Genomic DNA, 27,943 nt, shown 5'->3' with positions numbered 1-27,943 from the left:
CAGTGCGCGGAGGCTCTAACCACATACCAGTGGACAGGAGAGGAGACGTTAGTCCCCGGCTTTTTGATGTTTATCTTAGTTAACTTTATATTTTTGGTAATATTATAATATCGGTTAAAATTAAACTCAATTTTTGGTTTTATAAAATGTATTAAAACAGTAAAATTCTGATTATTTTTATAGGAAGATACAATAGTTTGTGCATAAATTGTTACAAGTAATAATGACAAGATAATCTTATTTAATAGTAATAATTTAATGGGATGCGTGTACGCATGACGCGGAGGGATTATTGCTATAAAATAAATCAATACATTGTTCAATTGTAATAAATACGATCTGCAAAAATCTAAGGTGATTCCTTTCACTATATTAATGACTTCTCGTAATAATGAACAAAAACAACATATATATACTATGGAATGAACAGTAGTGATAAAGTGAGAAAATCAGTCACATATATACAACATAACATTCTTCATCTCACTATGTGAAAGATTTATTCATATAAATCTTGAATAGGATATTGTTACAAAAAAAGGAAATAATAATATATTATATTCTAGAAACATAGAAATAATTACTATTTGTTCAATGAGTTATGTAGACAGAAATAAATGAATTCAGCCTTAAGTTACTAACAAAATAAATTAAACATGCATAAATCTTTGTTTAAAATTAAGTCCATAATATAATAACGTGTCGCAAAATACCACCTACCCACTGCAATGTGTTTACCTGTGATTGACAGATGATTTTCTACCTTATTACAATAATTATAATGTCAATATTACAAGCATCGTGCTATTCGGCAGCGTGATTTAAATGTAGTCTTTATTTGATTTGAGTCAAGGTTGAAAATTTATTAAAACCATCTGCCAATCACTTACTGGCTCTATAACTCTTATATTTTGATTGATCGTTTAAACAAGAGGAAATTTTTACAAGATCACAGAATAAATAATAGTACTAGGTAAGTACAGAAGACTCACTCTCTAACAAAACGCGTCTGTTACGATTAGGACAGATATGACCGCTAGGTGGCGACAGCGCCACGCGCGGCCTATGGCTAGCCACCAAAATTGGAGTGGAACGGATGTACTTGTAGCTACTTGTTACGACGCGACGAAATCGCGGAGTGAGCCAGGCCTGACAATATTAAAAAAAAAAGAACTATTACAATCTGGATATATTATCATTATCACACTGTTTTTATAAGTATTACGCTGTTATAAAATCGTCGTTACATATATTTTGTAGTTAAATTACATCCATATTTTGCTACAGTACCTACTGTACTCTGTAGCTACCTACAGATATAAGACGTAGCCGTTATTCAAAAATGTGGAAAAGAGTCGTAGTGTTAGAAATATTGACATGTCTTCTTCGGAAGTAATATTCAGTCTGATCATTTTGAGCTTACATAGCAGTATTTAGAGCGAAAAGACGCTTCTAGGATATTAAAAATCATCGTCATTCCTGTGTACCTATTGCATATTCTCTCACTACAGAGTACAACATTTTCCGTTTGAATTTCATCTTAAGTTATAGTTCAGCTGTTATCAAACCTATGTAGATATATGGGATTGCATTGTAAGTACGGTACTTGACAATTCAGAGTGTTATTCAGGTTCGGATAAAATATTGACGTGTGTTTCTTTGGCATAAAGTTTGCCAGCGACAGCAGAAATGTATCTAGGGACATTGTAACTCTTCCATACTGCCTCCAGCAGACCTATGATGGACGCTGTCATCCACGTGGAAAAGCAACTGTCACTTTTTAACACCGTTAGATAGAAAAAGGCAAACGCCATCATTATCGCTATCACGAGGACAACTCCGACCATCATATCCGTACAGATTTACTAAGATAGGGACATATACAAAATTACTAACTACGGACGTACCTAGCTGTGATAATCACTTCAGGGCTCAGCCCCATTTTAAAAGTATGAAATGCGTGTATTTCGTTTGTGTTCAAGTTTGGATTTTATGACTATAAAATGGACTAATGGCACTTATTGAAATATTATTGCTAGCACTGCGGGCTAGCTTTCATAATGTACTAGCCTAGCCTAATGAAAAGACTGCAACTTCTGTGGTCAAGATTGTCATTATATTAACTTTTTGTAGCAAAAATGCTAAAGTTTTATTTATGGCGTCAATTACGGGATAAAGGATGGAATTTTTAATTGACTATATATGAGGTTGATTATATGAGCAGGTCATTTATATTATTTTTGGTAAATAAATAAATATAAGTGCAAACTAACACGGTGGACATACGTAACACGAAATAAATTGCAAAACAATATCTAGAATATAAATGTCCATTTACACCTAGAATCTAGAATAAAATTTTGTTCGAAGTACATAGAGTATCGCTAACTAAGAGGGGCTTGATTATCCATATCTAGAATAAATAATAGTTATAAGAATATTAAATATAATTTCGACTATAATCACCCGAAACATTACCATTAAAACTCGAAAGTCTATATAAAATTTTAACTAAATATCCTGACCAGATCACCACCAGCATTTGTCACTTATATCTAACATCTCACTCCCTTACCTTGATTTTCGCTGCCTAATCTAACACATTCAGTGCCGAAAACCCGACTATCGGATATTTTATGATTTCGTTCCCAGGCCGGACGACCCGATAGATCGGGATCGTGGTACTACTGCTTTATATGGCGAAATTGTTGTTGCCTGGCGCGGACGTCTTGTTTGGCTGGGTGGCAATGAATGTGTTAAACAACATTCAATAATTATTTCATCACTCCTTTTGAAACCATAATCATTTGACCACCAAAGACGTCAACCGTCAGTGCCCAATATCAACCTTCGTGGATTCCGACAAGGTTTCCGATGGCACCCAAAGGGTTAACCTTTTGAACGCCAGACGGTGAAGGAATATGCTGAGCCCCGGAGGCCATGCGATCGCGAATATTTAAGCGAAATTGAACTTTACGGAGTCTCGCGTAAGTCCCTATTGCATTGCCGAAGCTGTCGGCTGTAGTCGTCCTTGGGACGAGTTTCCGATGACGGCCACAGCCGTCTGGGGCGGTCAAAAGGTTAAAGATTCAAATGTATTTTTTAGGCATTGCTGGAATCCAATTCGACACCAGTGACAGTGGTACTAAGGTTTCCGTTGACGAGTATATCGTGTAGCGGCTGTCCCAGTACAGCGGCAAGAGAGTCGCTAAGTTTCAAGTAGTTGGCTTCTAAAGCCTCGTGATACGAGACTTGGTCGGAGCTGATGAGCTTTGCGTTCAGCTGGAGGGCTGCGTGACAGACTGTCAGGAATTCCCTGAAAAGAAAGTGACACGTTGACTCATTTTGGTAGCTGTAGATACCAGCCTTCATCCTTATTGCCTAGGCAATAAGAGTTCAATGGAAAAAATTAAGTGACAGTCTACAAAGTTACGAATTTCTTCATAACCTTGTCTTATGTAAGCTGACAAAAGTTTACTGGGACCACAGAGAGTTCTTATAGGCGTATCGGTATTTTTTTTGCAAGAAAGTACAATAGATTAGTTCCATCGAGTTGTCATCGAGAAGCCAGAAGGTACACAGTAGAAATCTTCAGTGGCTACTAGCAAACACCTCGAGTTTGGACTGGATAGATTCGTTTTGACCATAGAGGTACATTGTACAATAATATAGAGAGGAAACGGGGGAGGGGCCAAATGACCCAACGAGATACACTTATAGAACTTTCAGTAGGAGTAGCAGAGAAAGCGGTATTATTGCTTGTCCTTGTCACAGTCTCACTTTTTGTTTGTTCCCCACCAAAAATTTAGTATGGTTTATGGTGGGCAACAAATAACCTGACCGAATTACGTAGATTGTTTTTGGTATATTGTCAGGAATGTTAAAACGTGTTTTTAATATTGTAGCATTGCGTATGTTTTGTCCCTCACGGAGGGACGCGTATACCACTTCTATAGGATGCTACCTGCTATGGTTTTGACGAGTCCAATACGTTGGGGGCGCAAAGTACAGTCGCCAATAGAAGCGTGTATTTAAAAATTAAATGATTTAATTCGGCAGCTTAAATTCCTTTTCTTTCGAAGTAAATTTTGGATGTAAATGGGTACTTACTTGAAAGTGCCTTTGAGTTTGTCGACTAAATCGTCTGGATACATGGGAGCCAATGTGGGATCAAGGAATGCGTTGGCATAAGCTATCGGACCAGCGTTAACTTGCACGCACACACTGCCTTGCAATCTGAAATGAAAGCACAATTTTAAAGAAAACCAATAAAATAAATAGCGGCTAAAATATATTTAGTGTGAAAACAGGCTAAAATTATACACACAACCTATTCGCACGTATATCGTACAACGTTTTACAGTACATATGGCCCTTTAAACTTTTGACATACGCACGAAAAGTGTTATTTTATGCACTAGTGCGGGAAAATAGGACCATATGTACTGTAATAATTATTTTTATAGGCAAAATACCTACAGATCTAGTCAATTTTCTGTTTGATATGGCGGAAGTGTAATTTCTTTCAAAATTCCACATGAATGGTGTGCAGTGCCGTGCCATTAAAATATGTTTTCGGCGAAATTGTAAAAATACAACGCCAAAGAATTGGCATTGAAGCTTAATAAGCGGGATTCAAAGCTAATAGTTTTGACGTAGTCGTAAAATATAATGTAACCTGAGTTGCAACTTCTTGATATCCGGCGACTTGGCGTTGACGATCTCCGTCAGCTCGAGCACCTGGCCCTCCATCTCGGAGACCGCCACCTCGATGGGACTCTTCTCTTCCACCTGCGTCTCGATCACGGGCACGCGCCGTTTCACGTACGGGAACCAATTTTCAGCTGGAATTGTTAACCAATTATTAATTAGTGATTGTATAGGTGGAATGGCCACACTGAGAGAAAAATCATCACCAGGAATTAATAAACAGTTCTGTACTGGGGGAAAAAATGAAGTTTTAGTAGTAATCATGGAAGTTTCACTATTTCTGTAAAATTTATTTATTCCTACAAACAGCTCAGTAATACTAAATCTAATTTCAGCAAACAGACTTTAGTAAATGGAGCATTAAACAAAGTTCAGTATTTGTTACAATCCATTTTTATTACTACTAAAATTCTCCGATTTTTACTAGTAAAGTTTGTGATTTTTGGAAAAAAGCATCTGTGATTTCAAGTTATGATTTTAGTAAATGTCTCACTTACATAGTTTTGTAATATCTAAAAAACGAGTTCGCGGGAATAACATTACCCCATTTAAAATAACAATTCAGTTGTTACTATAGCGACATTACAAAGTTTACTGGTATTTAGTAGATAAACTTGTTGTGTTTATTTTCATTGTTGTACCAATCACTAAACGAGTTTTGTAATACCAACACAGCGAAACGAATGTTAGTGATTTTAGTAAAATTTACTACTTGCTACGTTCATTTGGTTAGAGTTAGTATTGTGTCGGATGTCGGGCGGGCGTGTCTCGTGTCTTCTTTGTTTAAAACATACTTAAGTTAAATAATAAATTTAGGATATATTGTGGGCCATGGACATATTAACCCGCGACCTACTGTGTAGTTGGGGTCTACAGGAATATATTGTTCTGCAACTTCGAGCTAGCTGTTGTTATTCTAGTGATAATGACATCATAATAGGTAAATCTAAACTGTTTGCAATTCCAACCTCCCTAGCACAGGTGCGCCGCGAGAGCATGTTGCGCGCGTAATAACTACTAGTCTCTTTCTGACTGTATGAATAAGAAAGGAATGGGTAGAATATCTCGACAGGCTTTTATAGTGCCTCTTTAGTACAGAGATCTACTACCAAATGCTTCTTTATTCATACAGACAGAAATAGAGACGGGTAGCTACCACGCGCGCGACATGCTCTCGCGGCGCCCGTTTGCTAGGGGCGGAGGAATTGCAAACAGTTTAGTTTTTGCCTGTGACGTCATTATCTCTAGAATAACAACAGCTAGCTTGGAATCGCAGTACAGTTTAGTAAAACCTATGACGTCGTCGTCTCCGATATTGCTAAAGCACGCTTAGAATTACAAAACGGTTAGTTTTCACCCATGACGTCATCACCTCCGATATTGCTAAAGCACCTCTCGGAATAACAAAACCAAATTTCTGAAATTACTCTAGCATACTTCAAATTACAAATATAGAAGTTGTGTTTCCTACTAAATGGAAATTGCAAAAGTCAATTTGTTCCTATTAGTTGACTCTCCTTGTCCCCGGATTAAGTTTTATTTTTGTAATTCTAAGTGTGTTTTTGTTAGTTTTTTGTCTCAGTGCAACGTCTTAGCGGACTAAATGATGTGCAATAGTGACCGGTAAGCTTGGTGAGCCTCAGCCGCTGGTGGTGCACGGGTCCCCTGGCGGCGCCGTCCCTGGTGAAGGGCGTCTCGAACACGAAGCGCCGGACGTTGTGCGCGCGCTCGAAGCTCTCGCCGCTGCTCGCGCCCAACGCCACGCCCGAGGGCGCCGCGCGCACCCACGTCACTTGGATGTACGCTAGTTTGCTGTCCAGTTCCGATCGGTTTACCTGAGGACAAATATTACATAAGTAATACTGGCGCAGATATACCACACACATATGACGGAAATTTCAATTTTTACTATTTTATCCGTCTGTACAATACTTTGTAAGCAGTATTAACGCCAATAATATAAATGAATAACACAAGGTAAAAATTAGGTTAATAAAGCCCTAATAATGTAGCTCTAGCCCTAATAATAATTAAGCGAATTTCTAGACATTCTAAAGAGAATATCGCTTAGTATGTAAATCGGGGAAGTGTCTGCTGTTACTAAATTGTTTTATTTGTAATGTATCAAAGTATTTTATTACAGCGGTTGACAACACAATTACTTGATGTATATGATAGGTATCATTCTTTGTGAGAATTATGTGCCAAACCACAATGAACAATATCATTAGTTACGGCTCGGTAAATTAGTCTTCGCGCTATTGTATTGTTTTACGGTAATCTATATTTCAAATCCGCTTCGATACACAGCTGGAAATGTCACAATAGAAAATTCACGCCAAAGATACACCGAACTATTTGACGTGAATGTGAACGCATCAAGACTCAATGACAACAAATAATTATACTTACCGGCGCTGAGTCCATAATCATCTTGACATTTTCCGCCCCGTACTTGTGTTCGTAGTAAGTTTGCAACTTCTCCGATATCTCGCTCAGTGAGGTCAGTTTCGGTTCCTTATATATAAACTCCACTCCTTCTTCGTCTTCGCCAAAGTGGGCCTTGCCGAAGAACGCCACCCGGTAGAACCTTCCGAGCATTCGTTTTCCTGAGTTCGTGACTTCTATAACTTTGGCATAAGCTTTGGTGAGGTGCTGGTAGCATGTGAGGAGAGCTTGGTAGTCCTTCCTCCGTTCGTAGATGGGGATGACGAGCCGGTAGAGGGGCCCGAGGAGTTCGTACCTCTCCGCCTTGTCGACGAATTCTGTGCAGATCATCAGCTGATCCAGAAGAGCCTGTTCGTTGTATTGGACGTCGGTCATACCTGCAAAAGAAGGAAATATTTGTGCTTAAATTGATAACATAGGAACTTCATTGGTTTGAGGTTGTTAGCATCGTCTCAATCCGTAGTAGCTAGATGACGATATGAGCTTGAATCAAAAATGAACAATTATATATTAGTTAGTTAAGTAGAAAGTGTAGAAATAGTAAAGAGTTCATTAGGTATGTGAATTTTCGAGGGTCTGTCCAGGTGGAAGTAAAATAATTTGTTTAGTTAATAGTCCGATTTGCCCTAATCTCTCTATTGTACTTTTGCCTTCAACGGTTGTAAAACGACAGCAATATATTATATTATTTACAAAATATATATTTTATTGCGATAAAATCTAGGTATTTTATGCTCCCTCCATGTATGGGAAACTTCCTTTAGAATTGTTTTACTTTGAGGGCCTATTAGCTTAGAAAAGTAAGTTTTGTTGGGCAACCATGGACTTGCGAGCCAGCTATATCAAAAGCAGTATCATAAAAAAAAATAGTAAAAATTTTACATTGTTTGACTGATGTTTTTCCTGCAAACGAATACTAGAGTTTTTATTATCCGGGGGTCAACATAATACCTACATGTCTGTCTCTGTCAGAGGGCTCTAGCTCAACCGTTATAGATAGAGATTGGTAGTTGAATTTTTCTATTGCCGCTGTACTATATATAAATCGTGATTATTTGGCGTTTTAATACCGTTATACTATAACAATCGTGACTTTGTTTTAATGTTTAAGTCCATCGTTCAGAGCACGCTATATTATCACCCATAATAGGTAGATAGTTAAATTTTACACCAACTGTGTACCTATATCTGTTGAATTTATAATAACAAATAATAAACATAAAATAATAAATGAATCTTCTATTACAAGAACCGTATTTTTTACATTACAATTTGTTTAACAGCATATATTTATAACCACTTTTAAAACGGGTATTTACAATATTTATATCTTTTAATAAGTTCCCGATATTGGATTATTCTTCATTTACCCAGTGTCAGATCTCAGTACGCTTGGATCAAGGCCATAGCAGAAAGGAGGTTGGAATTGAATTAATGTGATCTCGGCTCTCCTGCTGGTCGGCCATTGTTCTTGCCCGAAAGTGCGACTTGCTGGAATGCTTTTGGTCTTCGATCTTTGACCCCAACGCAGGGCTTGGACATTCGGACTTCGCGGGGCCCTGCAGTTTTCTTTTATAGATATTTGACAATTAGGTCGTAGGTCCAGGCTTTGCAGCAACTCAGCCTTAAATCTCGAGCAGAATATTTTGAGGATCTGGGCCCAAAAATAGCGCGTCCTTTGGTTTCTCATGGCCTCGAAGCTCATCATCACCTTGGGGTTCGTCAATTTGTTTTTAACATAACTCCTTTTGTTCATCTTCGAGCTCTTCTATCCTGCAATTTGACCAGGCACAAGGTTTTTTCGAGTTTCTTTAGATTAGCTGCCCAGCCTCAATCCCGAAATCGTTCGGTCGAGGTCGGAACACGAGGCCCCCCTAGGCACGCGGTTAATCAACCATTGCGAATATTATACCAGTAGCTATTAAATAAATACTCAGTCAGTATCCACGTGTCAATAACGCATTTTAAATGAGATTTTAAAAACCTTACATTACCTTTGCATTACCAAATCATTAAGCTCACTTCAACTAGTGTTTTAAAAAAAAATATATGTGCAAGGTACATAATTATAAAGTGAGATCTAAGGTGTAAAACTGTAAAAGTAGCAATTTAGCCATAGCCACCGAAAGTAGGACATATCAAGGTAATGGTATCATGGCTTATTATTTATATTAGAATACTTAAATGTATAAAAATTTAAATAAATTTGATTCTAATGTAAATTCATTCGTCGCTTTATCTACAACAAATACCTACATATGCATATAGCGCAAAAGTGCCTGTCATATTTAGGATCATATAATCGTTCAATCGGTAGTTAAACCTCCGGAGGAGGGATAAAAAAATAAGGGTATTCGGAAATAATAAATACAACAGGACACAAAAGGTCTTCTTCCTACTGGCGGCGTTGTTCCGCTATTATTTCGCACGGCAGCAGGAGCGGTGCGATCCTAATCGCTCTTGAATAAACTATTCTATCAGTATATAAATGGAGCAGAGGCTCGGCGCGTTGCAGTCGAAAACAGCTCGCGACCGCGCGACGCTGGCCTCAGTGTTAGGCGGGAAATTAAAAACATGAGTTTAGCGACTGTCGTACTGTTTCTGGTCGCGTTGACGTGTGGTCAGGAGATACACCAGGAGGTGGACCAACCTGTAGAATTAGCGGATGAGTTGGCCGATACCGATGTGGTGCTCGCTTTTGTGGTACGTCGGATGATCGCTATTGTTAGTCACGCTCGCTTTGCGTGTTTCAGACTGCCTGGGTCGTGGTGCGGATTACCGCCAAAAGCTGTATAAATAAGTATATATGTATATGCAAATAGTTTCAGAGCATTTCCTACACCTTTATGAAAAACAAAACAAAAATTTTACAGATCACTATTCTTTGACCTGCCTTAATATTGGAAAATGTTTTCGTTTTAATAAAATCGGATATTATAGAATTACGTATGGCACAGTTCAGAATGATTTGGTACATTTTTCATATTACAAAACCGCGATTTTCGGCAGTAACTATTGTTTGAATAAAATTATCGTATAATTTAGTTCGTAAAAGGTCACACTCAATGGAAACTGAAGGGATATGTCAACGTACGAGTCAAACAAATAAACATGGGTCCTGAAACGCCTGCTTGACATATTAAATACAAAATAAATACTTAAACAAACTTACGTTTTGTTTCTATTTTATACAAATTTAAAAAATATAGTTTTATTTTATTTTTCAACAGGTTATACAAATAGAAACACGATAGCGTTAAGAATATTAGTTGATGTACCCAACCGTTATTAACATGAACGGGCCAACACGTGCGTGAAATTTATCAACCAGCCATGAGATAAACTGATCATGTACTAAATTTACAAGTACATGGAAAGGGTGGAGTTTCCGGAACACAAAGCATTCATAGTATAGTATATTATTTGATTCCAAGATTTGTAACAATAAAGTGGTTTCGAGTGTGTGACATACTCGTTCAATTTCGTACGACACGATTTGCAAAATTCTTGTTTTGGGAAGACACATCACATCAGATCCGGGAAAAATTTAGGAAGTTCTTCAAATATTATAGCAATACCTGCATATAGTGAGTTGGGTATATTTTTATAGTTATCCGTTGATTTGTTCTCGGAAAGCACCAATACTCGAAGTGGATTTAATACCAATAAAGATTCAAAAATGAAGTTACATGTTGTGGGTTCTGTCGCAATGAAGTTGGTTTGTATTTAGTTAAAGTTTATTCAAGTATAATTTTGTTACAGATATTCCGTCACGGCGACCGCACCCCTGACGAGGAGGAGCTGGCGCTCTCAGCGGAGGTCGTCAACAAAAACGTCTTCTTCCCTTACGGTACAAAAGCGCTAACCAATGTAAGTAAGTGGCCTAGTGGTTCAATTTAATTTCCGTACCATTTTCATACCAACGAAAACAATTTATTCGAAGGCCTAGGCAACCTAGGCCTAGGCCTAGTTACGCAAAGATTGATTACCCTTTTTTCTTAAAAAAAAAACGACCCAAAATTATTTAAAGACGAAATATTTACGACTGAAAACAAGTATCTAGTAAAAAATTCGATCCGAATACTAACGTTCACGCTTTTAAATTGAAGTTTTCCCGATATAGCGGGGTAAGCAACGTGCCTATAAAGTCGGGCAGTACATCAGAAGACGCTACGATGGCTTGATATCGAGGCTGTACCTGCCGGACGAGATTGTGATCCGAACAACGGATTACGCGCGGACAAAGATGACGGCGCTTGCTGCGCTGGCCGCGATATACCCGCCGCCGCCTGCGCAGAAATGGAACCCTGCGTTGGACTGGCAACCTGTGCCATACAATATGTTGCCGTACGATGAGGATGACGTGAGTATTAAATGACGGACACTATTAGAATGCGCTTCGACTAGAGCTGACGCCTTATGGCATTAATGAAAATGGTTAAGATCACTACAAATTTTACGCCACCTCCCACTCCCATGTCAACATTTTGTCTTGGTTATAGTCTTCATTTGTCCTAAATTTCAAAACAACTTAGTCCCAAAATGTCTAAATCTAAAATTGTTTCCTTAGTTCCATCATTCAGACATTTTGTTTCACACTGAAGAGTCACTTGTGATAGGTGTAGGTGTCTAGGAATTTTGGTAAATGGGTAACACAAAACCCAATAAAACCAAAGTAACATTTTTAGGGGCAAGATATGTAACATTTTAAAAATTATATTTTCAGCTCCTATACTGGTACAACTGCCCACGCTATCTCTGGCTGCGAGACAGAATATATCAACTACCTGAAGTGGCACCTACTTTGAGACAATACAATGACCTATTCCGATACTTGAGCGAGCACACAGGAACAAACATCACTACACCCGAACAAGTTTTCTTTTTGGATAACCTTTTCCAAGCACTGGTGATTATTTAACGTATGAATAGGGAGTTATTAATATTTTACCTTTAAATAATGCTGGATTAAAATAAATGTTACGTTTCAGAACAATGTTAACCTAGGACCACCTAAATGGGCACAAGACGTAATGCCCCAAATCAAAGCCATGACAAAGATTGAATATGCCATAGAAGTTTTTAATGACGAATTGAAGCGATTGTCGATAGGTAAATATTCATTACGATGGTTACATTATTTTTCAGTATTTTGGTGAGTAAATTCAATTAGAAATATGATGACGAAAAGTTAAAAATGTCGGTGTATGTGAAACATTAACAAGAATTCAAAATGTGTGCTTGTAATTTCAGTAAATTTGCTTGTCTGCTTGTAATTTATTTTTCTTGTATGTATCACGATGCCATGGTAATGCAAACATGTTTTTAACTTGCACACAGGTTGATGCGTACCTATACAAAATGTCATGCGCACATAACGTATGAGTAGAGCTCATAGTACTAAACGGTCAGCTTAATAAATTTCAACTATACTATGATTTGTTCGCCATGTGGTATAGTACAATCCCAGCCACAATGATGGCAATAACGTCAGTAATCTCTTCAGCTGCTTGCCTAAACAAAAAATGTAATAATAATGATAATTAACTTCGTAGGTGTGCTGATGGCCGAAATCGTCAATGCGACGAACGCTGCGATAGCCGGCTTCACCGACCAGCCCAAGTTGCGGCTGTACTCCGCTCACGAGAACAACGTAGCCACCCTGATGGCGGCTGCCAGAGTCTTCGAACCGCACCAGCCTATGTACGGAGCTACATTCTCGTTAGAGCTGCGACGTCATCAACTAACCGGGCAATACGGTTTTACGGTATGGCTAAACAACGTAACGTAACTGACGAAACGTAATTACCCTCATGGTTGTAGCAAGACCCTTTGAAGCGTAAGCCTAACTACGGAGTTGCCTTCTAGATGGATTTAAGCGTCATTAGCTAACCGTAAAATATAGTTAACTATAGCATGACGGTATAGGGTAGGCCGGTGGAACCGGATTGTTAAAGAATTTATATTATCAGTCAATTCTGAATGACAAATACTATTTACATAGTATTTGTCATTCAGACACATCATCATAGTGTAGACACATCATCACAATAATTACTTAATCCAAAGTCATATTTAATTTGCCGCCTCGCCTTGTCTACGACTCTACATTGTTATCTCAGTTATCTGTAATGTTTGTTATGAACAGATTTATATATTATCCCATCACTACAACTTATATACTTCAAACAAAGTCCCCCGCCGCGTCTGTCTGTTTGTGTGTATGTATGTTCGCGATAAACTCAAAAACTACTCAACGGATTTTCATGCGGTTTTCACCTGTCAATAGAGTGATTCTTAAGGAAGGTTTTGGTGTATAATATGTTACGGTTTGTGTAACCCGTGCGAAGCCGGGGTGGGTAATAGCTAGTTGCCAATAATTTAAATTTCTACGCTTTCTGCGTATCTGTACTACATACCTATATGTGAACTTTCGAAAGATTTTATTATCAGCAATCTATCAACATATGTATGCTTTATTGTTCGTTTTTTTATGAAAATTAATATGTCATATAATTATTTGACAGGCCGTGTACGCGCCGGTCGCCGGCGAGCCGGAACAATACCTGAAGATAAACGGATGCGGCGGCACAACGTTTTGCTACTACACCAACTTCCTCGAACTGACGCAGAACGTTTTGTGGTCCCGGCAAGATTTCCAAAACCAATGTCCGAGAAGAAATTGATAGTCATAATAGCTACAAATGTTTTTTTTTTCAATTCAGTACTGTTGAAAAGCGAATGTTTTTTTTAACTTGTATAACAAAAGTAATATGCCATATATTTGTTTTAGTTATTATGGCTATCGACATTCGTTTGATATTTTTTAAAGTCAAAATTATGAGGCCATCAATGCACTGAGGTTTTCAGGCTACGATGTGTCGACTGCTCGAAGTACAAACTATATTTTATAGTAGCTGAAATAGCGAGAAATAAAGAGGCTGTGATTTATACATACTTTGTTTGTTTTTTTCCCCGAGTATTTTGATTTATACAGGATCTAATTACTAAAGAAAAGTATTGTGACGTAACCCTACAACATAGTCATCATAGTGCAAATTAACTAAGAACTAATCAAACTAATTTAATTAAATATTTTGATTGGATCTCGACTGCCGATGACTGAGTAACTTTTTTCAGTAAGTATACAGTTTTTTTCTTTCATTGGGGCACTGAGGGCAGCTACCCGATCCCGTGCTGCTATGTAGGTAGCTAAAAAAGGTCTTATGGGAACCTTATGTCGATTATATATACCCATATCAAAGAGAATTGATTGTAATAGAGAGGTAAAGTCTAAGAAAAAAACGTACCAGAGTTACCGCAAAATATATGGATCTGTACAGCGCCATCTCGTTTACCTGTCAAATTCGAATTCGAAGCACGAAATTGTCTAAGATTTTAGGCATCTTATTCAATCAATGTGTCTTTGCCCATATGTAATCGGCATTTCTGTCGTGTCGTACGAGGGAGTTAAAAGACTGGCGCAGCAAAAAGAAGAGTGGCGATTACTCCACCGACAAGAGCATAGCTCTTAAATACTGATGATGAATCGGCATAAGGGTGTCAATGTATCTTTGTTACGATGAAATAATAAACACACTGTCCAGGGGAAACTAGGAAAATATACAAGAAGACATCTATGATAGCGTGATGGTCATCGCCATTCTGCCAATTGGTTACGGATGTTACGATCAGTCGGCAGAAGAGAATCTCTAATTCAAATCACTCAGGGTTTCTCAAATTACTACTACTAATTACTATTACTACGTGAACATCCAGGTGTATGTCAGTGGTTATACAAAGATGGTTCACGACGAGACACAGCATGTGACAGGTAAAGGGCAACTGATGGTTCTCTTACGCTTTAAAATACGGCATTGTTAAACATTCTTGAAAAATTAGTTTGCAGATCGTCTCGGAAATTTAATAGGCGTAGGTACGCAGGATTAGACGTTTGAAAAACCCTATATGGCATAAAAATAAACAACATTTAATGAATAAAAAACATTAAATAACAAGGAAACTGGAAAATATGCTCATCACGCTTGATCATATCACATGTACCTATTTATCTTTAAACACATACGGTATACGGTAGAGTATTATTGCCACACTAGCTCAATGTTTGTTAATTACAAAACTACAACCTAAATTACATGTACATATAATAAGGAATGAATTATCTTCCTGTAGTTTAATTACATCTTGATTAGAGATAATGGCAAATACCTGACGTGTCGACGATACATCCTCCGAGATCACAATTATATCATTTCTGTGGCTCATGTTGTGCGCGTGTTATTTATGTTATTATCGTGTGTTAATAGTAAAACAGATTAGAATATCAAATAAGCCAGTAATAATAAAATGTGAAAAATATTAGTACCTGTCTACCAAAGTCATACCACAATCTGTAAATAAATAAGTAGTGTGAGAGTCTAAAATGGTACATTTGTCGAGCATAATCTGTATCAAGTAAGTACGTTAGTTTAGTAGTAAATATCTTAGTTTCAGTAAAAGTGGTTTAAAGCTACCAACCTTACGTTTTAAGAACTTATCGATAGAAACGACATACTCCGTAATATCGCAATTTAAAAATAGTATAAGCTAATCAAAAATAGTGCCTACATGTGTCGAAAGGTAGCATTTTTTTATGTTTACTTGCACCATTTTATTTCAAATTTCTACCGGTCCAAGGTCCAACGAAACTATAGCTGTACAGTTAACTGTAAATAAATATGTAAATCATGAAATGCATTTAGCAACCCTGAGCAGACGGAAGGTATCGCACATTCGCGCGGAACAACCGAGTGCAATTGTTTAATGCTATCTATCAAACAAATCACATCACCCTCGTAGGGTACGGGCTACAGGCCCATTCTCTCTTCCACGATGCTTACGAGGAATGGCTTACATTCATAGCTTTAGACAGGTTCTGTTTATATCGCGTACCTTAATGATGACACAACCGACAGCATGCTTTTCTTTTAAAATAATTAACTGAGCATTTTGAAGTTGGTATAAAGGTTTACCACGTGCATTAATCAGCAAGTTCTACACGTTATTTACTTATTTGGAAGCGATTCGGTATATGGCTGGAATCGTCCAACTGTAACCGTATAGGTCAAAGCGTGCGCATGAGTAAATAGGTGCCGTGGTACAATCGATTGGACAAAGTTAATCATCTGAGCGGACAGGTCGCGGCGACCGTGAATCTGCCTGTCCCGCGCCTCAGTGGGATCTCGGCGGGCGATCCGTGCGCTTCCTGTTACATTACATTGCACCCAATACTGACCACGGACAGTGATATAGTGACATATGACTCTATTGTGAATGTCCCAAAATATTACCGGAAAAACTGACTGCAGCATCAGATTACAATGTAGAAGTGCCTACAAGGCGGAGGAAAATGTGAGTCACGAGTGATGCATAAATCCCTTGCTTAGTTATTCAAAAGGATAACAGCTATTCGTGGCTAGTTAATGTTGTGAAAGACATTGTTATTATGTCATTAACAGTAAATTACGGAAATTTTAAGTGCAGTAGTCATTAGGCTAAGAAGGCACTAATACAAAATTAAATCTCGGCTCTGTAAAAGTCGTTATGGACTAAAGCAGCGGTCGGCAACCTTTTAGCAGCCAAGGGCCAAATAGTAGTTAACAAAGTTGACGCGGGCCGCACTTTGTTAATTATTATAACTTTATCAGACATTGTCGTTTGTCAATATTACATACAAAATAGCCAGGTAGGCTCGCGGGCCGCCTGTTGCCGACCGCTGGACTAAAGACTTGAGTTTACTAAGCAAACTTTTTGGGAGTCGATTAATTGGTATTTGGCATTCATTACACATGTGTAAGTTGTAGAAAGCATCCTAAAAGTTGGAAATGTTCTGAGATTTTTTTGGAAAATTTTAATCTCCATACTAAAATATGAGAAGTTTTCTAAATTTGCTTTGTAGACATTTCGCATTTTGGAAACTTCAGCGGCACATCAGTATTTGGTTTAGTGCAATGGGTGGTTTAGTAAATGGATGCGTTTGCGCAGGAAAGAGGGCGGTCGCGAGGAGGAGCCGACCAACGCGGCGGAAGCGGCACCGGGCCTGCGCACCGAACACACCTGCTGCTGCCTCGGCGTGTTGGTAGGCGTCTCGCTCATCGCCGGTAACTTTCTACCTTATCTAACACCCGCCTCATATTTTTTCAAACTTGACAATCTTAGAATGCGTGCCTGTAATTTTGGCAGTTATCTATGTACCTAATCAGTAGCAGTACGCTGTTGGCTTCAATCACTTGGTTGAGGCGTGTATAGAAGAGAATCTTTTTTTAATAAATGAAGTCCTATTTGAGTTAACACGAAATAAGGTCTTTATCTCAGATTGAACATACTTTATTTATTGGCTGACCGAGTATACATTAAAAATCCTAACAACTTTATTTCATACGGTAAAAAACAACCAAGTTTAATACCACGTATGACACATTATTTCATTTGTTTACAATTGCAACGACCCTCTTTCCGCACTGCTATTGATACTAAAATATTGATTATAGTAATTTAAAATGTTTCTATTTCTATCCAGCCCTCGTAGCCGTGATCCTAATGAAAGATAACAACATAGAAGTAACCGTCTTACGACAAGTACATGTGGTGAGTTCACAAACTTTTTTTTCTCAAAAATGGACGGCAAAGTCGACTTTGCCGTTTAAAAAATAGGTCGCGAAGCGCGTAGTTTACGGTCAGTCAAAAATTAAAAAGTTAAAAAGTCTCGATTTTGGGACTGCAATGTTGCATACAAATTCCATTATTTGTCGAGTTCCAAACTTTTTAAAAGTTGAAATGGCCATATCAAACGAAGGCACAGGCCCATTAAACAGCCAAACAGATGATTAGTACCGCGACTATTTAGCTGTCTCAAATAGGTTGGCGTATTTTCGGCAGAAAAATACATTTCTATTTTTTTATTAAAAAAATAAAAAGGCGGACAAGCAAATTTTTTCAATTGTTTCTACTTTTTTCTGTGAAAATATATACGTAAGAACGTTGCTTTTGTAAAATATTTCTATGATATGTATTTATATTTCTTGCACCATTTTTGAGAAAAGCACTATATATGACTCGGCTGGAAGGCTACTTGCTGGCTTCGGATTCAATTAAACGGACTCCCAAGGTCGTCCGTTTAAAACGAATCCTCAGCCTGCAAGTAGCTACTTCCGAGCCTCGACAATAATGTACTATTACATGATTTTTCATGCAAACAAACTTATTTGTCCATAGGTACAGTCAACAGCAGAAGTTGCTAAGCGGGCGAGGTGTTCAAAATTACCTTGCCACGCTCTTATTCTTTTAACAATAAAGTCGCGTCAAGATCATTTTGAACACCTGGCACGCTTAGCAACTTCTGTTGCTGCCTGTACAGCTCTTAATAGTATCTTGGTAGGTACTAAGAAAGTGGGTAAAGTGGCATGCACTTTCAGGTAATAAGTAATAAAGAAAAAGATAGATAATATCAAGAAATAAATAATAGAAAAAAGACCATATAGTATATGCAATAGAATTCATTCTGTATAGGAGTTAGGTTGATAAACTCATGAACAAATAATTTTAATGGAGGCAATTTCACGTTTTCATTTCTGGGGCGTGATAAAACTGCATTTTGTAGGAGCAATATATGAATATATGCAGCCATTAGGTACATTTAATCTAACTTCATACTTACATTATTGGATATTTGTACATATAATATAATTATAAATATATTGTAAATAATATAATTGCGTTACTTGCATTGCGTGAAGTAGGGCGCGAATGCGCGAATTTATTATAATTTTGTATTGTAACTAGATTCTTATACCATTCTGTATTCATACAGAGAAAACTGCTATTAATTTGGCAGATTACAAGTAAAATTAAAGTATTATGAGATTATGACTGCCTCAAAATTGTAATCGAAAAACGTTCGATTATATACGGTGGCAAAAAAATAACTGCATTCCTGTTGCCATGGAGGTTTTGGGATTATGAGCAACTGAGCAACTTTTACTATGGGACCAACCCCGAAATGGCGTAAAAAAATGTACCCTCTCATAGAAAATGGACCAGCCAAAATGTATGAAACAGGCGAATTCTATGTACCTATAGATTAGTCTTAATTCAGCAAACGATATATTAATTTCTGGTTAAACATTTGTTTGGATTTAGAATAAGGTTGGTATTCAAGTACATATTTGTATAATGTTTCAGCTAATGTCCCATGGTGAACGCACGCCCAGTGAACGTGAGTTGGCGATGCTGGGGACTCCGCCGCCGGACCACGTCTTCGCGCCCTACGGTGCCGGTGCTATTACTAATGTAAGTTTTTCTAAGAATTATGTTTGTTACAATAGAATACGATCTTTCCTAATCTAATAACTCTTTAGCATTCATGAAACTTTAAAATCATTCGCTAATATGAAAGGAGCTAGAAATATGCATAACTTTCCTTGCTCAAGTGGCAAGCGTGTATATGTATAGGTTACAATAATTATGTTGAAAATCAGTCCAACCGTCCGCTTATTTGCCACCATCGTAGTGTTATGTACAAATATGACAATTTGTAGAAACTTTTTATACCGTAATTGTCTCTATAAAGACGGTTCGACCGCTCGAACATGCATAAAAGGATATCAAAGCTTTATTCAGGTACCGTGGGATTTTAATTCCATATCTGCACGATAGCTCCATATTAGTGTCATAGCCACAACCTAATTCAATTATTACTTCGTGGGAATCGCCGGAATAAAGTTTTGACAATACATTTTTATGAGCGTAGTTCCTCGATTCAGGAAAATTGGTTATCCGGCGGCCGTAACCAATCGCTGGCGTCATTCAAAACTTGAGGGAATCGCGAGTTGTTTGAATGATGTTTCTGATGCATTGGTGCTTTATCCCGTGGTGACGCTATGCCATTCAGTCGGGACAAACGACGTGCCGTCCTTGTGGTTAATGCTCTCAGTGCATTACAAAGAATGCAGCTGATATAATGTACCCCTACAATTCTTTTACGGGATGTCAACAATTGGATCAAGTTTATAATATAACTGCGCTGCACGAGTGCACGTGTTATAGCGGTTAGGGATCTGTTTAGTTTTTATTATGCAGAGAATTAGTATAGTTACTTTTTGACCGAACTTTGGGCAAAAATACTTTTCTGTGTCCAGATATTCTTCTACTCTACAAATCTCTTAAAATTTTGCAAGTACATATGTACAAAAATCTACATGAACTAATATTAGGTTCATGTAGATTTTTATCACCTCAGTTTTTTTTCTCAAAATGGCGGAGTCATAGGGTTTGTCTACACTTCTACAGGTTTCTACAGGTAGAGCCATTAGTTTATTTAAGTTATGTATATAATTATATAAGTTATTCAATTAAGTATTAAGCGCCATTAAACTATTGATACAACGGTTTATATCTCTCTATAACGAAAGATTGAAAGAAAGAGAGGAATGCTGGCATAATTTTTATGATTGCACCCCGCGTACTGCAATGATAGCCCGCATCTATTTGCAAGTATCGTAACTACCAGGAAGGGTAAATGTGACGAGACAAAACGGGACAAATGAGTTTGTAACGAAGTGTCAACTTCCCGGTCCGGGAGGGACCTGGCGAAGGTCGTGAGGCTCTAAACGTGCTATTTACAAAGATTATCTAAATTCATCGCCAGCGGAGAACCTGCGATTACGCATAGTTCGAAAGGACCTAGGGATCAGGATATACTAGAGGCAAGCGCACAGTCGAAGCAAAATGTTTTGTGAATGATAGAACAGGAACGTGGTAGCTCAGAAGACGCAGATTACAGCCGACACTAATAATGATATATGACTTGTGGCTCCACGTGACAATGTGTTAAAAAGTGTACGCATATACGAAATGATTTCAAGGTTCTGCGCACGATGATAGACGTTTTATTTCCGCTTCTTTGGATGACCATTAGCTACTAGCTTTACAGGTTCAGTTCCTGGTTCAGTATTTTTCGTAGTTCGTGTTTACGCTCATATCTTAGAACTTTTATTGTGCCTAATTAAGTTTTGCATTTCTAGGAGGGCAAGATGTTGACTTACGAGATGGGCGCATTACTTAGAAAAAGATATAATGACTTCATGGGACCTTATTATGAGCAAGGTAATTTTAGCTTATATTTATTAAATTTTAGTGCCTTTGTGGACCTTTATACACATGTAAGTTGGTTATCGTGACGATGCTATAGTTGTTATGCTATACAGCTGGTCTTATGACAAAAACGGAACGAATTCTCTAATGAAGCATTGTGCTATTGTACGTTTTCATGACAACAGATTTTGGGCACGCTAGAATCGTCACGATATTTAAACATTTTACAGAAAACAGCATCGTAATAGCGTCGAACACGAATCTAAGCAAGATGACAGCTCTCCTGATATCGGCGGGGCTGTGGCCGCCGCCGCAGGAGCAAGAGTGGAACGACACGATCAGCTGGCAGCCGGTGCCGTACAATTACCCACCGAGTGATAAGGATTTTGTAAGCTTAAGTTTTTTTTTACAAATACATAATTAAGTATATATGAATTGAGACGTGCTCCATTTCTGTTCTGGTTGCCGCCAGCCCTTTATTACATTCGTAATGGTAAACCTATGTACGCACTAAATAATATGATGTATTAGAATTATTAATTGGGCATTTTCACTTAAAAGTGTACCATTTACTTTTTTCGAAAATCCATCAACTTCTAGGTTATTTCTACTCAGAATCACGAGGAGTATCGATTTAAAAAAAAAATGTGTTTCAAAAAAAACCGGGCAAGTGCGAGTCGTACTCGCGCACGAAGGGTTCCGTACCATAATGCAAAAAAAAAAACGAAAAAAAAAAGCAAAAAAAAAAACGGTCACCCATCCAAGTACTGACCACTCCCGACGTTGCTTAACTTTGGTCAAAAATCACGTTTGTTGTATGGGAGCCCCATTTAAATCTTTATTTTATTCTGTTTTTAGTATTTGTTGTTATAGCGGCAACAGAAATACATCATCTGTGAAAATTTCAACTGTCTAGCTATCACGGTTCGTGAGATACAGCCTGGTGACAGACAGACGGACGGACGGACGGACGGACGGACGGACAGCGAAGTCTTAGTAATAGGGTCCCGTTTTACCCTTTGGGTACGGAACCCTAAAAAATGACACTTTTGTAACGCATTTGCACATACATTTTGTACCGGACCGTTACAAAAGTGACACCCAAAATTTGTATTAAAAACTGGGGACAATTTTTTTCGTTGTCTCATTCAAGAGTACTCGTGATTCTGAGTCTAAATACCCAAAAGTTGATGGTTTTTCTAAAAAAAGTAAATGGTACCATTTTTTCTGAAAACCCCCATTTATGTTTGTAAAATCATTCTTGATTAAACACTTCTACAATTCAGGCCAATTGTGATAGTTCTTATTTTCTTTCACAGCTTCTGTATGAAGAGAACTGTCCGAGATACAATCAAGAAAAGGGGAGAATTTTAGACGCATACATAAAAGAGGGATTGTTGCTGCCTTACAAAGATCTCTTCTACAAGATCGCGCAGATGACGAACATCAACTACAGCACGCCGCAAGACGCTTACTATTTAAACAATTTGTTCCTAATACAGGTAAACAATTCAGAATAACATACTACGTTTTAACGACACGTCAATTGAAATTAATTCATCTTGTCTACAACAATGCGAAACTCGATTATTTTAACAGCTATACGAATGCTGGGGTGAATAAGTAAACCGATAAGTGCTAGTGTGTAGCTACGTCAAAATGATTATACTTATTAGTATGGGAAAGCTTAATAGTGGCTTATTATAACAGAAAGTCACTGGTACGGTCAGCCAAGAAAGTGGTTTACCACTTTTCGACTCTATCAATCAGATGATAGAGTCGAAAAGTGGTAAACCACCCAACAAACAATTAAGCGACACTTAGCACTTATTTTATCACCTAAAGACATAGAACGGCTGTAGAATAGCTACATATTCTAAGCTTACAGGCTCTGGTGACATCAAGGTCTTTAAGAGGTCCATGTATAGCTTTAAGATCCACAGTAGCCGTTTTGGCCGCTATAATGCATCTTAAGCCGCTAGTGTTATAGCTCAAAGTGAATTCTACCACCTTAATATCTATATGAGTGATAAGCAGCTGCAATTTTCACTTAAGGTTCTAAACAGGCGATAAAAAGTCTTTTATAGCTCCGTGTATCATAATCGCTACTTAACTCTCTTGTATCACTTACAGTCGTTAGAGAAGAGAAGTTATGAGTCACCATTATCGATCATGTAGTCGCAGACGAGCGTTATTCAATACCTTAGTACATCTTATACTGTTATTAGAGTCTTACTTAGAACCTAAGCCTATAGCGCCATGTTAAATTGACCGATGAGTCAATAAGCAAAACAAAAACTATTAATTAGAACGTAAATACTTCATAAAAATCGATACTTTTACTCAATATTGACCTAATGTTAGTATTGTTATATTTAAAACCGGACTTCACGTATATTGAGTAATTTTTCGAAAATTAAATACGGTGGACCACAAATAAAAAAATATTATATTCAGATAAATATGCAAAGGATCAGAGGCCCATTAAAATTTTGTTAGTAATACATATAGTTTTTGACAGTGTAATTAATTTCGCCATCATAAATCCGCAGATAACTCCTGCATCAGTGAACTAAAATAATTATTTGCTTTTAATTATCCGCCATTACATTTCACTTCAAGCTGTCACAGAGCAAGCTTACGAATAATAATACAAAATGGAAACATCTGCAACCAAAGCAGATAAGGCTAAGGAAAAAATGTGCAATTACCTTCTTGAGTGTTACAAATATTGACTTTAAATGCTAATATACCATCTAAAGCTGAAAGTATCATCTATACGGCCCTACACTACTACTCAAATAGTTAGTATTCGCTTATTTCGCACCCTTTTAAATCCTAAGTACTTAATCAACGCTATTACAACACTACTTTAGCGCTCTTCTACTACAACAGTTTGTAGTCACCTATATGCAACCCATCTAGCTCGTAAAGAATTAATTAACACTATTGTACCTCCACTATACCGCTCTTATGTCTCTTTTTTTATTCGCTAACCCTACTGTAGCACTGTTATAAATCTTATGGTGATAAAATTTGTGCCCAATCCGGGGTTAAAACGGGGTTATAGCCGGCTATAACTCCTATTTTTAGAGCACTAACAACACCTAAAGAGTAAATAGGCGCTTATATAAATCTCTTCTAACCCTTAAATTTTGCGCCTAATGTTAGTTGGGCACTTTCTTGGCTGACTATACAATGATACATGTTTTTCGTTTAGTAATTCAATTCAGACGTTCTCTTGCCTACCCCTTATCACTTTGTCGTTTGTCCAGAATTCATTTGCATCTTTATGCGTGTTGCGTATCTTGTAATGGCGGATATAATGGTTTGCCTAAGAATGACACATTGTACTTCAAGCATATGACTAATGCTAAATAGTTGGCACACAACAGAATCTACCGAATTTATAAGATTAGATAAAAAAATAATATAGCCTATTTTGTGTTCCACTGCTGAGCAAAGGCCTCCCCTTTCTTCCGCCACTCATGACGGTTGAATGTATATGTACAAATAAAAATAAATACTCGCTATATTGTATCTGACGTTATTCGCATTTTCAGGACGATATCAAAGTAGCGAACCCGAAATGGGCAAAACATGTGAAAAGAAAATTGATCGCGGCTGCGCACGTGGAGTACCAGATGATGTTTCACGACAATTTGTTGAAGAAGCTCAGTGGTGGTAAGTTATAAACAAACATAACAAGTTACTGGAACATTAGGCTAATTATACGTCAGTAAAATAACTTGTAGTAGAATAAGAAATAGGTATAGGTATCGCCAGGAGAGTTGAGGTGTATGATTACTCACAGTTTGAGTAAGTTTCGCACGGCTACACAGAGTACTAATGGCAAAAACAGTATTGCATAAATGAATAAATGTGCACGATATAAAGCTAAAAAAAATTAAGAAACTTTTTGGTCCATCTTGCAGTTGGCAGTTCAACTCGCTATCAGTACAAAGAAGAACATTTATTTCAAAATCTCGCTGTCATTACATGATTTTGTTGTTGTGTGCGTGACTTCAACTCTAGTGGCGATAGTCATACACGTGTAATATAATTATTAATTATACAAGTAGAATATGTACCTATTTACACTTTTACAACATAACTATGATAAAAGATGGATAGTGTTTGCTGTCGTTTTATATGATATACAAATCGATTATTGTTTTATTTATTATTTGTATTTTTGTATTTTATTTATTTGCGTTAAGTACATGTACATGCAAATACAGTTTTATAGGTACAAAGTAGGTATATACAATTATTTACAATATTTACATTAATTATTATCCATTACAATTTCAATTATGTTTATAATTTAATTGGCACAAAATTAGAAAAACATTGAACATACATTAAAATTAAAATCGATATAAAATAAATTTAAAGTTACACATACACACATAAAACTTACAAATTACAGTCCAAACTATATAATAATTACAACTATTACAGTCATAATATCTTAAATCTAGCTAAAAATATAAATGTATAAAATAATGTCGGATGTTGTATAAATGTCAAGTTATGATGTAAAAATAAATAAAAAAGTCTACGAAGTTACAAATACAGTTCCTAAAATAATTTTAATCAAGTGCGTTGGCAAAATATTCGTCAATTGTGTAGAATGGTCTATTTATGAAATAATCTCTTACCTTTATGTCAAATGTTCTTAGGTCACTACATTGTTTTATGTCGGTACTTAATTTATTAAAAATTTTAATTCCGATATTGTTAAGGCTGTTATTAAAATGGATAAAGTTAGATTTAATTTGAACAATTTTTGATTTGTTTCTGAGATTAAAATGATGGGTTTCTTCAGCCTTTCTATAATTATTTTGATTGACATACATATAAACGCATATTCGATATAAATACAATGCCGTAATTGTAAATATTTTGTGGTCTATAAACATATTGCGATGAGTGACTGGTATGTGTTTAGATCCCACAATAATTCGTAGTGCCTTTTTTTGCAAGAGTAGTATAGAGTTTATGTTCGTTCCGTTACCCCATACTTCTATACAATATCTGATAATACTCTCGAAGTAGGAAAAGTATACAGTTTTAAGTATAGTTACATCAGCTACTTTCGAAAGTGATTTTAAGGAGTAACATGCACTAGCCATCTTTGGATTCAAAAACATACTGAATGATGGTCAGTGTTTTCCGACGCTTCTCCTATTAAAAGTAGTTTAATCTCTCGGAATCCTAAGAAACTCACGAACTTAACGTCTCTATTATAATTTAATTTATTATTTATCCTAATTTCAGGGGCTCTCCTCCAACAAATAATAAAGGAGGCGTCCAACTCCAGTTGGCGTGTGATAGTGCGCACAGGCACCCCGGTAAACGTGGCCGCTCTGCTGGCCGCGTGCGTAGCAGCACCCCCCCGCATGCCCGATCCAGGCGCGGCGCTTCTTTTCGAACTACACGAAAAGCTACCGCAACCGAACGAAAAGAATACATTGACGTATGAGCAGCGGTTTGGTTTTAAGGTTACATTTTTTCTATATGTTATAGAATCTGTGCGGAGAGTCATAGAATGTATTGGTCGAGCTTAGTACACATACACGATGTATATTTGTACATACACCGGTCACTAAAGGGGCCCACAGATTACTAGTCCGCCGGACGATATCAGCCTGTCAGTTGTTCGGAATTGTCACCTTTTGAGCTTAACTGACAGGCCGATTTCGTCCGGCGGACTGGTAATCAGTGGGTCCTTTAACTGCTCTCTTGGTCGGATACGTAATACTACGTATGCCAGATCCGATTATGCCGCTTTCTATATTACAATAAGTTACCACAAGCAAAGATACAAGATTCAAAATATTATTCTGCAAGTAGGCCTCAAGGGCTCTTTCACCTTGTCGTATGAGCGTTTCGGTGTTAAGGTTCGTTTCTGATTAATTAGAATACTCGTTATCGGATATTGTACAAAGGGAGTGTACCCAAATGTGTGTCAGTGTTTATCTCTAACGACGTTGTTTTCCTAGTTGTTTAAATTCGAAGACAGGTTTTTTAAAATTCGGAATATTATCAATGTTCATTAAGTATTTCGCGACTGATAATGATACAATCATTAAACAGGCTCAGATCGCAAAGAATCATTATATTTAGATGGCAAGAATTGGGGTCTTTATCATTTCATTTCCAAAATTACGATTGCCCTCGGTTGGCTCTCTAGGGCTCAATCTTTCTAGATGCCAAATTGATTCAAAATCGGTTCAGAAGTTCAGTTGTGAGGTTACAGATAGATCGAGTTAGGTACTTTTACATACATAAAAACAATGTGTCTTATATTTATCGCATTTTGTTTGGCAGATCTACTATTGGGACGACGATTCGGCCGAACCTCGCCTGATGGAGGTTCCAGGCTGCAACGCTTTCTGCCCCCTAGAGACATTCAAGGAACTAACCGCACTAATGGTGCCGGTCGACTTTACCAAGGAATGTGAACTTGTTGCCACTTGATATATATAGTGAAATAGTGTAGTGTATAGTGTGAAGAAGTGCATAAGGCTGTGGTTTGTATTTAGTATTCGGATTTATGGCTCAGGTAATAAAGCACATTATTGTATTGAGTTTTTGTTTGGTTTAATTAAACCGTATAATCAGCCGG

The 27,943-nt window shown here is 37.3% G+C and overlaps 2 protein-coding genes across 2 annotated transcripts in view; one reads left to right on the top strand and one right to left on the bottom strand.

Moving 5' to 3' along the window:
- Window positions 1-130: 130 nt before the first annotated feature.
- LOC134790839 (dedicator of cytokinesis protein 9) overlaps window positions 131-27,943 on the bottom strand; it is a 56,981-nt gene continuing 29,168 nt past the window's right edge. The window contains exons 30-34 of the mRNA XM_063761806.1: window positions 7,123-7,535; window positions 6,332-6,545; window positions 4,679-4,844; window positions 4,111-4,236; window positions 131-3,316 (exon numbers count right to left, since the gene is read on the bottom strand). Of these exons, the coding sequence (XP_063617876.1) occupies window positions 3,103-3,316; window positions 4,111-4,236; window positions 4,679-4,844; window positions 6,332-6,545; window positions 7,123-7,535 (1,133 nt within the window). The 3' untranslated portion in view covers window positions 131-3,102. The remainder of the gene's footprint in view (window positions 3,317-4,110; window positions 4,237-4,678; window positions 4,845-6,331; window positions 6,546-7,122; window positions 7,536-27,943) is intronic.
- On the top strand, window positions 9,659-27,906 carry LOC134790345 (uncharacterized). The gene is made up of 18 exons (XM_063761113.1): window positions 9,659-9,861; window positions 10,921-11,028; window positions 11,282-11,521; window positions 11,885-12,067; window positions 12,150-12,270; window positions 12,714-12,925; window positions 13,686-13,841; window positions 14,938-14,992; window positions 16,482-16,569; window positions 17,203-17,318; window positions 17,738-17,805; window positions 19,399-19,506; window positions 21,240-21,321; window positions 21,540-21,697; window positions 22,629-22,811; window positions 24,873-24,993; window positions 26,593-26,816; window positions 27,646-27,906. Exons 1-18 carry the CDS (start codon window positions 9,733-9,735, stop codon window positions 27,793-27,795), a joined length of 2,502 nt encoding a protein of 833 aa, XP_063617183.1. The 5' UTR covers window positions 9,659-9,732; the 3' UTR covers window positions 27,796-27,906.

This window comes from Cydia splendana, chromosome 5 (genome assembly GCF_910591565.1).
Source record: "Cydia splendana chromosome 5, ilCydSple1.2, whole genome shotgun sequence".
NCBI classification, from domain to species: domain Eukaryota; kingdom Metazoa; phylum Arthropoda; class Insecta; order Lepidoptera; family Tortricidae; genus Cydia; species Cydia splendana.
The sequence above is the reverse complement of the archived record's forward strand: the minus strand, read 5'-3'. Positions and strand labels throughout refer to the sequence as shown.